The sequence below is a fragment of the Pteropus medius genome, unplaced genomic scaffold (assembly GCF_902729225.1).
Source record: "Pteropus medius unplaced genomic scaffold, Ma_sr-lr_union100, whole genome shotgun sequence".
NCBI classification, from domain to species: Eukaryota; Metazoa; Chordata; class Mammalia; order Chiroptera; family Pteropodidae; genus Pteropus; species Pteropus medius.
In genome coordinates, this window is record NW_024342473.1 from 13,419,236 (window position 1) to 13,431,605 (window position 12,370).

Genomic DNA, 12,370 nt, shown 5'->3' on the forward strand with positions numbered 1-12,370 from the left:
GCCCATCCCCCTCATCCGGGCCTCCTCCTCCTTTAAAGCCCCCACAAACCCGGACCCAATCTTCCAATCAAATCCCCATTTCCCTTCAGCTCTGCCGAACGGTGCCCATTCCCAAAGTGGGCTTTCTCCCTCATCCAGATTCTCCAAATTGTTTCCCATCTTGCCCAAATTTTTCTTTCCCTTTAATTCACTGAATCCTACCTTTTGCATCCCTTCTCTATTTCAAACTGCACCCTTCTACCAGACCCGTCTCTTATCACTGTCGCCCCCTCTATCCCAAGTCAGGCTCCATCCTTCAGTTCTCAGCTGGACCCATTACCCCTACTCGTCACCCTCCCCCACTCTCCTGAGGCCTAATAGTTTTTACAGTGATGACCAGCTCTCTCGGCCCCTCACTCCAGCTTCATCTTTTCCCTCCCTTCTTCCCTCGACACCCCTTAGGCCCCATTTTCCCTGTCTTCCAACCTCATTCCTTTTATTTCTCAAACCCTTTGGACTTGAATCCTATTTTTCATCCTATTCTCCTAATGGGGTTCCCTCCAACACTCTTGCCTGTTTAAACACACTCTCTCAACTGGAACTCATCTTTACTCTTACTCCTCCCATCTTAACTGAACCCGGCTCTTAGATCATTACATCACAGAGCTCAGCCCACCCTGGCTTCTGTTGAAGGCTTACCCTTTTCCCCTACCTCCATACAGTGACTCCATACTCTGGACATTGGGTCTTTGCAAGTTTCCTCCCTCAAAACCTGACTCTTGCCTTCCCCCATTAATTGGAGAGAAAGGCTGCATATCTTTCTAAAACAGCACCGGTGATTTTCTAAACTTATATCATATATACCTACCCCTGCCAAAACCAGGTAGAATTCATCATTCAATTTTCCTTTCTGTCTCTCTTCTTTTTCTCCAAGGCAGCCCTTGTCCTCCATCTCTCCCTCAAATATACTCCATGTTTCTGCCCCAAACTCTTCTTTGAAACTGTTCCATAATTTCCTGATTTCCCACAAGTTTTAACTTCAGTTGCTTCTCATACATCAGAATGGCTTCCGTTTACAGGTTGAGTCTAATCATCTTCCTCTTTTTTTCCCTAGACTTGTTGCTGCCCCCTCCAAAATGAGTCTGAAGCTCATTAGTTCCCCACACCAGACCCTTTGTCCCCAAGATTTGGCCTTATGGCCTCTTCCCCTCACTTGGGCCTCATTGTTTTGCAAGCAGATCCATTCCCTGCAAATCCTCCTTAAATTGTGCCTTAAATTGTCCAAAACTAGACCTTAGTTCCTCTTACAGACATTGCCTGCCTTATTGCTTTTCTTCACATAGGGCTCTACCACTCAAGGTTCCTCTCAAACTTAGGCTCCCTTTTTCTTACTAAAATGATCTCTAATTTGCTATTTCTTACTCCTTTAGCAGCATCATTCTTAAGTAGTCCAGCTGGGCTTTCACCTTTTCTTGTATTTTAATGTTTCTCAACCCTAGCTGCACATTTGAAAAATCAATCATCTGGGCCTCACCTTCAAAGATCAGGTGTAACTGGCCTAGGTTGGGGCCTGGTTAATAATATATATTTTTAAAGCTCCCCGGGTGATTCTTTCTGATGTGCAACGAGGGTTGAGAAACTGCTTCCCACCCCTATTCCCTGGAAGACCCTTTCCATCATATTCCTTTTCTCTACTGAAAAGGGCCTTGTCTTCAGGTACTGTTATCCCAGGTATTATCTAGAAATACCCAAGATACCTGCAACAGCCTTTTAAATTCTCTTTCCTTGAGTTACCCAGTTCTCAGCCATTAGCTGTTTTCATTCTCAGACTCTTATCTAGTCACTACCCTATATTTCTTCCCTACATACAGAAAGAAAATTTACTCCTCATTTCTTGGTTATGGTCCTATTTGACTCATCACCCCACCTCCCAAACCTTCTTTACCTACAGTCCCATTCTGCTCCTGCATTTTCCTTTTCTGAGACTCTCCATGTCCATCCCCTTTTGCAGTCCCCTCTTTTATTCCATCTTCTCTAACCCAGCCCTTCTGGAGCTGAGGAGGTGGAGGTGGATATATACTTGGATGTTGCTGGATGCAAAATGTGTTACTTGCGGTAGAGAGAAGGCTGTGTGTGTTCCGAGGATAGACAGCAGGTATGAGAGGGCAGGATGAAGTGTAGGGGTGGAGGAAAGCAGAGGAACCTACAGGAAAATCCATGAAAGGGATATGTGAGCTGGATTTTCTTTTCTATTTTTATGTTTTTGTCTTGGCAGTGAGGTTTGGAAGGTAATGTCGTCTCAGCAGGCATTCTCTGGAGTCGTAGAGACTGAGCAGGGCTAGGTGCCAAGTCCTTTGCAGGCTGAGCCTTGAGAGATGAGCACTTGGGACCAGCACATAAGGGTTTTCACTGACCGTGAGATTGAGACACCTGAGTTCTAGTTCTGGCTTAGCCAATGTGCTTACACGTAAAAAGAGGGGGTTGGGTTCGCTTAACTTGAAGATTTCTTCCAGCTTCCTAAGTGGCAAAACAGGCTTCTTGTCTCCAGGGCCCTTGCTTAGCCTGTTGGTAATTTGAGGGGCTTGGCTGTATGACAGGCAGGTGGAGGGAGGAGCCAGCTGGCCTGCCAGGGCCTGGGCGGGAGCAAGGCCTTGGATCTGGCTCTTCCACTTTGGCCTGGGGGTGGGGTGGTGTGTGCAGGGTGTCTAGTTTCTTTGAGTTATGGGGCAATCCTGTTTCCATAGCATGTTTCCCAGCCTTCTCTGGCCTGCCCCTAACTTTCTCAAAGGAATTCTGGAAGAGCCCTAACCAGGGATTCTGATAAGAGCCGGATGTTCTTCCCCCTCAGCGATCTTGGTGTTTTATATCTGCAGAGAGGGGAGCTGGCTGGGAGTTTAGCTCCCATTGGGTGGGGGATGGGCTTTCCAGCTTCCCTGGCTCCAGTGAAATACTCAAGAGGTGGAGGCTTGGTTTCCTGGAAGAAATAGTTGCAGAGGAGCCTGCAGTGTGTTTTGAAAACAAGGCTCTTCCTTTCTGGTTTTGTTTCGATTGGTACCTGCAAAATGTCATAATTCCTGATGCTGGGGGAAAGAAGAAGACACTAGTACAAGCATTTTTATTATAGTTTTTGAACATGAGGTTGAAATCCAAGGAAATCAAGCTTCATGGACTTTCTCTTCCTGGATTTGCGGGGACAGGAAGACAGTCTCTCTCTAGGTCTTGCTTAGTACCTGTGATAGTACAGTATGTGGAGAAGAGCTTGTCCCGGTTTGATATACATATTATAATCAGTCTTTGTCTGATGGGCTTTGAGGAGAAGCATTTGGTTCTATGGGGGCGTTTTCTAGGGGTGGGCAGGGCACAAGAGCACATCAGAGCTACCTTGAGCATCTTCACTGAATGGTTCTCTGGGTAATGGAATTTGTTTCTCCTCCAAAGAATTTGGTTTTGGTTATTCCTTATTTATTGACACTTGGCTCATTGGGTGTGGGGTGGTAGGGAGAGCAAGTTTTCCTATGATGTGCCTTCAAGGTCATCCCCTAGAGACTCCTAGTATTGTCAGGAATCCCCCCAAACTAGAGGTATGCTTCAGAAAGCAGTGTGAACTAATAATAGTTATTCCTCACTCTGCCAAGAAATCCAAATTTAGCCTCAGAACTGCTCAGAAATATAAAAAAGAGGACTGAGGAGTGGAATAGAGGGATGTTACATATGTGTGTTTCTAGAAAAAAAAAAAGTGAGTAACTCATCTCCTTTTGAAACTATGTAGTGTTGATTCAAGTTGGTGCCATGATTCAGAAGGCTGTGAAGCCTAATTGAAAGCTATAGACCAGAAATGGCCAAGTAGGTGAGCAAGAATTTTGTTACTAGAAGTAAACAAAACAGGTAGTTTCCTGTTAGCAGCAGGAAATATATATGCTTTATATAAATAATACGTATAAATGACTATATTTTTATATAGTTATAAAATGCCTTGTATAAAATAAGTCCTAAGAAAATATCCTAGGCCTTTGATACTATATAAACAGTGAAGTGATTCTATCCTGGGAAGAGAGGCTGGAACTGGGTGATGACTTTACAAACTAGACTGAGGTACTTAAAATGTAAACTTAAGGTCTTATTTTAAAGCATAGTTGCCTAGCTATCCACCAGCCTCTGATAGCATATGTAGTTGCGCCTATCTTTGGCAGAAGATGTACCAGTATCAGCAGTGTAATAATAGAAGTAAACCTCAAGAGCACAGATATTGTAGCTGCCAACCATCAGTGTGTTTCTTGTGGAGAATCAACCAAAACCCAGTTTTGCTTTCGGTCTGTGATTCAGGGTGGTGATGTCATTTTCTTTATAACTGTGTTTATTAGCAAGTAAACTCCCTTTGGCACACAGAACAACCCTAGTGAAATGACTTATGCCTGGCATGTGACCAGGGCCCCTTTCTCATAAGGAAAGAGTTGCAGCTGGAAATCAGTCTCTGCACTCATACTAGAATGGAGGTGGCCATCACTTCTCACCTTTCTTCCTATTTCTTTTTAGCGAACTGTGACAGCAGTTCTGGATTGGTCCCTCTTTGTGTAGGGGCTAGTCATCAGAGACCTGCCCAGTCTCAGAGTCAGAGCAACTTGTGTGAGGGATGTCAGGGCACCCTAGAGTGTATTCTGTGAGGCAGGGCCAGAGACAGGAGTGGGTCAGAAGAGGGTGAAAGAGGGGAGTGAATGTAGAATGCTTCAGAATGTGGTTTTTATGACTTCTACTTGATACCACAAGGTAGATAATACCAAGGCCATCTGACCCTCCTCTGACATGTAATGGAAACCAGAGAAAGGGTACAGACTTAACAAACTCAGGCCACTGATTCAAGTGGAACATGATCAAAAGTATATGAAGGAGAATATGAATTCAAGTATTTGTTAGATTTGGCTGAATGGAACTTAGTCACAGAATTATATATTAATTGTGTACTCTATGTAGCAGGCCGTGTTTTGAGCAAAGTAAATATAACAATTAAAACTGACCAAGTCAACTAAAAGTGATTTTTAACAGGAGATTCAAGAGATTTAAGGCTACTTCCTTTAAATAGTAAGCACCCTAGAGATTTAAAAACAGGATCTGAATGCTCAAAATTTGATTTACCAGCAACATTCCCCAGGAATACATTTGCTCCATACACTGCCTTACTGTAGCCAGTGTATGAAATTATAACCTGCTAGGGACATTTTAGACAACAGTCACAGAACGCTTTAAATTAGAGGCAGCAGGATGTGATATGTCAGTATCACTCATATGTGTCCTGAGGAGTGTTTCCAAGGGCATGTCTGATAACAGCTGAAAAAAGGCACTAACAGATCCACTCTAATCTCCCATCTCTCTTCTGAATTGACTTGGATACCTGACACCCTCATTTTGTAGCATGGTATATTTTATTCGCCAAAAGCAGGACCAGCTCACCTGGATGTTTGGGTTCAGTCTGATACATTTGATGCTCCATGATCAGCCAAGATCTTTTCAGCCTCTAGACAGCTTCTTAAATCATTCTTTTGGTGGTAGAGATTAAACCAGTCCTGCCCCTGCTCAGTGAGTGAGCAGGAAGTGAGGAAGGAGTGGAAAAAGCTGGGCATTGGAGCCAATAGAAACAAAACTGAACTGAATATGAAACTTAACCTGGTTTGGATACTGTGACAGGAAGACTTGTGTTTAGAAGCCACTTTTCTTGTGCTTAAGTTCTTCCAGGATTCGCTTTTCCTAGAGGTTGGTGGCATACTTTGCCACAATACTATTTGAACACAAGTCAATACAAGGAGAGAAGGCCATTGCTGGACAATTTTATGCCACTTAATTTCTTTAGCCACATTTGTGCCCATCTCCCTTTCCTTCTCACTTCAGAAATGACAGGTTTTCTTGAGAGAAGCAATATGCCATTAACAGCAAGAAACTACATCGGATCCATTACGGTGGACAATGAAGACAGTTATTGTGATCTACTGTCTACTAAGCTTATTCCCAATTCCAGCTGTTTCTCTTGGGGAACTGGAACTAGATACTAGGGTTGGGGCCTGTAATACCCTTCTACCCTGACTCACATACACAATTGCTTTCTCTGCAGACTTTGTTGGGGAGGAGGAAAGCGTTTCCAGGATCCTTGTGTGTGAGTGGGGAAGTAAATGATTTGTTACCATGGAATAGAGTTTTTGCATTTATTTGAGAAGTAAGATCAGGACACCAGATCTATCATGAGCTCATAGATTAGTGCTGGACACAGGGCAGGCCCTAGGGATTCTTTCTAGGAAGACAAAGGGGATTCTGGGTCTATGAAAAAGAAAACCCACCTAATTCTGATTTGGCAGTGGGTTCGTCCCATTGCTTCTACCATTTGCAAGTAAAAATTAGCTCAGAATCAAGGTGGTGGTTGGAATGCAGGGCAGGAGTTGAATGTAGCCCTCTTATCTAAGGACCGTTGAATAATTTCTCTGGAAGTTATGAGTCTGAAGTGAGTTAGCATCAGAGTTTTAGAACTGCAAAGGCCTTCATGATGGTTTTGTGAACACACGCAGTTCTGGTATATGAGGCTACATCTCATCTGTCTACCCACAGGTTTGCTCAGTTCTTGATAGCTCCACTGACCAATACAGGCAAGCCAGCTTTCTCCAGAGGCCCTAAGTGGTCACTAGGGAATGGGAAGGGAACCATATCATGTGGGACATGTGTGTGCCTTTGCTTGGGGAAACTCTTGTCATACTTTTTCCAGCCTGGACATTCTATTATTCTATCCCTTAACACACTAGAAGAGGGGACTATAACAACTTACTATTCCTAGTACAAAATAAGTGCTGTCCTTGAAAACAGTAGTATAGTCCTTGGTTCTCCCCCTTCTTGTATTATCTTTTGGTGAGGCCAGGAATGGGAGAGATGAGGATGCCCTGAGACTTTGCAGAAGAGGCAGGAGGTGGTGCATGTGGTTACCACCCCCAGGTGTTGCTGCTGCTGTAGGCCCACTGGCACTGACTTGGGAATGCCATCTCCCAGTGAAATTTCCAAGTGTGATTTCAGGCCCCTGGTTGAAATCCAGAGAACAGAGGAGCAGAGCTAGAGCAGTGATATGTTTGGACTTCCTGTCACAGCTGGAATACTTATTCAGGTCTCTTAGTACTGAAGGTCTCAGTGAGCTGCCCCTTTGGCTATTGTACCACTGTTACATTAGTTGTGAGTTCAGGTCTGTTGCTCTAAGTGAAAAACCCAAATTTGGCATGCCATGCCATGCTGTATAAGGCAAAGGACAGTGAAAAGAATGGTGCCTCACATTATTTTCCCTGTTTTTCAGGGGGGAAAAAAAGCCTTGATTTATAGCATTTGCTAATTTCTGTGGTGTAAATACTATCCCCTGTGGCTGATTCAAGCTACCACCATAAGATGCCTAGTTGGGAAGAGATGTGCACAGTTGTGTCAAATGGCTGAGTCATGGCGTACATGTACAGTTTACCTCTTTCCTTGCTTCACTTGCCCTTGGCTTATGTAGTGAGCTACATCTCAGGCTAAGGAGCCATTAAATTGGACTCAGAGAAGGCAGTGGAGTAGATTTGGAGCCCTTTTGGGTCCACCTGAAAAATCATGGTGGTCAGTGGGCGGACATACTTGGAGGTGATTCTTGGCTTCCTTACTTAGGTCACAACATGTATACCTCCTCCCAGCAAGCTCCCCCACTCCCAATATTATACGCACCCAAGTGTCCATTCTGACCATGTCAAACATTACCAAAACTCCAATGCCCAGGTCAGATTCTAGCAAAGGGCAAGGGAGCCCAGCGTTTGGTGGCACACCAGGGACAAACTCAAGATACCGTAATACACTGTATTATAGTGTACTTCCTCTCTGGGAGCCAAATCCCTGGATTTAATTCAGTTCTTGACCCTAGACGGACTTGGGTAAGTGATTTCTGTCCGGTTCCTCTGTTTAGATCGGGGAGGCATCATTGGAAAAGTGACCTTGGGAGTTCCTCAGGGACATGGTACCCAGCCCAGTGACTTCCTAAGGCCCGTAGGCCTCTCCAGCCTGAAGTGATTGTGTAGGCTTTTGCCACATAGGTCATTGAGACATGGTTGGGATAAGGAAAGGGGCTACTGGAGGGCAGGCACAGGGATGTAGGCCTAGCAGGCAAGGCAGGATCTGGTTCCTCCCAAGGTCTGCCAGCACCACAGAGATATGTATGGTGTTTGACAGGTGCTCTCCTGGTCACATATCCAGCTAGACTCCCTTAGCCCTTCCGGGACTCTTTATGCCTCTGCAGGATGGTGGGTTCTTGCCTTTTAAGAGAGCAGTAGTAGTTCTGAAAGCTGAAGCCAAAAAATGGGGCCAGTGGTATAGCCTTGCAGCATTTGTTTAGGGAGAGCCGGGCTTGCCGTGGGATGTTGAGTTAAATCTTTAAGTCTTGGTGTTTACTCTCACCTTCTCTATCTCTTGCAGTAGTATTTTGCCTTTGAGTAACTGTCCCCAGCTCCAGTGCTGCAGGCACATTGTTCCGGGGCCTCTGTGGTGCTCCTGATGCCCCTCACCCACTGTCGAAGATCCCCGGTGGGCGAGGGGGCGGCAGGGATCCTTCTCTCTCAGCTCTAATATATAAGGTAAGGAGGACTCTGGGGCAGAAGTTTTGGAGCAGAGCTTTCTCAGAGTCCACTGCGCTGCTGCTTAAGGGCAATCATCACTTTCCCTAGTCTTCTGACTCCGGCCCAGCCAGTAGGGGAATTGGGAAGGACACTTTCAAGCGAGGCTGCTCTGTGGCTTTGCGGGAATACTAGAAGGATACCAGCACCAAGCAAACATCCTGCCATCTTCTCCGATTGGTGATCTGCATTTAAGTGCTAGTTCAGGATCGAGAATGGGAGGGAGAATGGGGAGTGGGAGGAGTGGGAGGGCTCTTTCTGGGACTACTCTTTCCTTAGTTTCTCTTGAGAAATACCACAGGCCAGGAGGAGCAGTTTCCTCATTGTCCTTGCCTCTTGACATCCTGAATTTGGTCTCTCATCAGTTTGGGGAGTGGGGGAAGGTCGTGTGCAAGTGAGCGACAGGGAGAAGGGGCCTTGCATCTCAGTCACCTGTGACCCTGGCAGCACAGGGCCCAGCCCAGAGGCTTTAGAGAACCTTGAGAATCTGCCCCGGGAGTGAGCTGGGCTGCAGCAGCCAGCCCTCTGCTGGCTTTTAATCTCCTCTGATTGAGGCCTAGAGATTGGTTTAGCATCTCCCTAAGACTAGCATTGAAGGGTAGCAGGGTGGCCGAGTTCTGGTCTCTTGAGATTGTGGCCAAGGTCACAATGTGGACCCTACAGTCCACCTGGAAGCAGGCTTTGGGTGATCTGGGCCCCAGACAAGCCCTCACACACATTCTCATTTGCTTCTAATGTTTTTCTTTCGGAGAGGGATGGGAAAGAGCACGGTGTTTGGGGGAGCGGGGACAAGCATGGGCTTTGAGTCGGGGAGACCTGGTCTGAATCTCAACTCTGCCATTTACTAGCCGTGGAGCCTTGGGTCAGTTGCCCAATTGTTCCGGACCCCTAATATCTCAGATTTAAAATGTGGGTATTCACACCTACCTCAGATGCTTATTGTGGTGACTGAAAAATGGGAAGCACCTTGTGCAGTACTTGGCATCTGGTGGACACTTGGCAAATATTTCCTTTCTCATCACACTGGTTTTTTAAGCCAGCATCAGCTGGTCTTAGTGCTCGATGAATGATGGCTCCTTGTAGCCAGCATGCAGCTCTGCATTTTCAGCGTGCCCCCTGTCCCAAGCCACCCTGAGACTGGCACAAGGGGACTGACTCCCAGCACCACTTAGGGAGCTTTTGATGTGACCACAAGCAGTAGTGACATGGTCCCCTGACCTGATCTCCTCCCAGGACGAGAAGCTCACTGTGACCCAGGACCTCCCTGTGAACGATGGAAAACCTCACATCGTCCACTTCCAGTATGAGGTCACCGAGGTGAAGGTCTCTTCCTGGGATGCAGTCCTGTCCAGCCAGAGCCTGTTTGTAGAAATCCCAGATGGATTATTAGCTGATGGGAGCAAAGAAGGGTAAGGAACAAGGACTGGGGAACAGGAAGGAACAAATGGGGAGGCAGGTCCCATTCCAGAGGACGGCATATGCTTATTGGGGAGAAGCAGAGAGTTTGCCTTCTCCCCTAGCTCTAGGCCTCTCAAGCGGATACCATTTTGTAACAGGTTATTTTTAGCCAGTTCAACAGGCCTGCTCTGGGTTATAATTAAATCAGATCATTATCACATTAACCAAATCCCTGTCATTAATCGCTCCATAGTTCGTTCACTTTTCCCAACAGACATCAAATCCTCCCTGAGCCACCACAGAATGATGCATTTCGAAAGGCCAGGGAGCTCAGATCCAGTGGGATTTCATTGGATTGGGCAAAACCCTCCAAGCAGCCAGGTGTGTGAGAAACGTTCCTGAGGATGGAGTTCTCTTGAGTGACTCCAAACTCTTGAGGAAATCCTTTTCGGCAGTTAGGGCCCAGAGTCGTCCTCAGTGGCAGGTGGCCATTATCAAACTTGGCACCTTTGGAAGGCCCCTGAAAAACTGAGTTCTCTCGCTAGGCCCCATACTATCTTGTGAACTGCATTAGTTAAGTTGATCAATTTCAGAGGAAGAACCCCTATTTCAGGATGAGATAATTCAATAATATTTTTAAAGAGATTGTGGCTTGTCTTTTTTCTGAACTTGGGGCTCCTAGGTTCTTGAAATGGGAACCTCCTCCCTGAGGTTTCTGTTTATAACGTAGCTGTAAGCTTCAGAAAAGCCTTTTTGGAGGGTAGGTAGGTGGGAAGTCTAGAGAGGTGGTAGTGGGCCTGAGTTTTCTTTGCTTCTTACAGATTGTTAGCACTGCTAGAGTTTGCCGAAGAGAAGATGAAAGTGAACTACGTCTTCATCTGCTTCAGGAAGGGCCGGGAAGACAGAGGTGAGAAGTCAAAGCAGCCTGAGACCTGCTTCCCAGTAAATGGGGGACTGGGGAGGGGAAAGTGAGGCTCCTATTCAGTGAGGTGGGGTCCTTGAGTCTGTTGTATGAACCTGGGCAGTCATATGACGGAGGGTAGTGCCCGAAGGGTCTCTAGTGAAGGCTTAGGGGTTATTTATTCCATTTTTGTTGCGGGTTTTTCCTTGATTTGAGCCTGCCCTTATATTTACCAGATTCCTTTTTTACACTGTTCTCTTCTGCAGCTCCACTCCTGAAGACCTTCAGCTTCTTGGGCTTTGAGATTGTGCGTCCAGGCCATCCCTGTGTCCCCTCTCGGCCAGATGTGATGTTCATGGTTTACCCCCTGGACCAGAACTTGTCCGATGAGGACTAATGGTCATAAAGGATGCTTTGTCCAAGAGCCACAGTGGGGAAAGAGGGGAAGTTAGGCAGCCCTGGGACAGAGGAGGGGGCTCCTTGCTGTCTAGGGAAGGACGCTGAGGGGCTCGGGGTAAGGGTTACCTATTGTGTTCTTGGAGTTGACTCGTTGAAATTGTTTTCCATAAAGAACAGTATAAACATATTATTCACATGTAATCACCAATAGTAAATGAAGATGTTTATGAACTGGCATTAGAAGCTTTTTAAACTGCGCTGTGTGATGTGCTCTATCTAGCCTAGGGGAGGACATTGCCTGGAGGGGGAGGGACTGTCTGGGTCCTGGGCAAGGCCTGGGGGGCTGGTGGGCAGCACTGTCAGGCTCAGGTTCCCTAGCTGTTGGGCTTTCTTTCTTGGTTTTTAAGACTAGTGTATTTTCTTTCCTTGCTTCCTGTCATCCCAGGGGCTCTTGAGTATAGGCTTTTTAGCCCTTGGGCAGTGTCCTTAAGTTTTCTTTTTTGACACTCCACCTAGGCTTCTCTGTGTGCATTTGTGTCTGGCCTGGAGAAAGGTCTGACCCCTCCTTTACAGCTTAGTGTTATTCTGGCATTTGGTTAAGCTGGCTTAATCTGTTTAATGTTAAGTGCTTTTTAAATAGGGGCACTGAAGTTCACTCCCACCACCAGGGCTTTTTTTGGGGGGTGCCTGGGCCTTAAAAAACACTAGCCAAGCTCCAATTCTCAAATCGCGGCCAGGAGCTTTTGCTTCTGGCTGCAGGCCCAGGCCCCAGCTTGTCTCCTTCTTAGGGTCACAACGAGCAGAGAGGAAGAGGAATAGCAACTCAGGGCCTGGGGGCTGTGGGGAAACCTGTTCTTTAGGACTGGATGCCTCTGCCTGGCTGAGTATAGTGCTAACTGCACCCTCCCCCCAGCAGGTTCTGAGTAGTGCCTGAGACCCTGGCTCCACGGGGTGGCACTGGGGCTGAAGTGGCCTGCCCTTTTTTGTTTTCAAGGAACAGCTTGTTCCAAGGAGTAGGAAGGGGGAAAGATCTAGATTGGGT

The 12,370-nt window shown here is 46.5% G+C and overlaps 1 protein-coding gene across 1 annotated transcript in view; it reads left to right on the forward strand.

Moving 5' to 3' along the window:
• Positions 1 to 11,585, forward strand: part of OAZ2 (ornithine decarboxylase antizyme 2) — an 11,904-nt gene extending 319 nt beyond the window's left edge. Inside the window, 5 exon segments of the mRNA XM_039865307.1 lie at positions 8,434 to 8,509; positions 8,511 to 8,591; positions 9,864 to 10,039; positions 10,850 to 10,935; positions 11,196 to 11,585. Coding sequence (XP_039721241.1) covers positions 8,434 to 8,509; positions 8,511 to 8,591; positions 9,864 to 10,039; positions 10,850 to 10,935; positions 11,196 to 11,326 — 550 coding nt within the window. The 3' untranslated portion in view covers positions 11,327 to 11,585.
• The last annotated feature ends 785 nt before the right edge of the window (positions 11,586 to 12,370 follow it).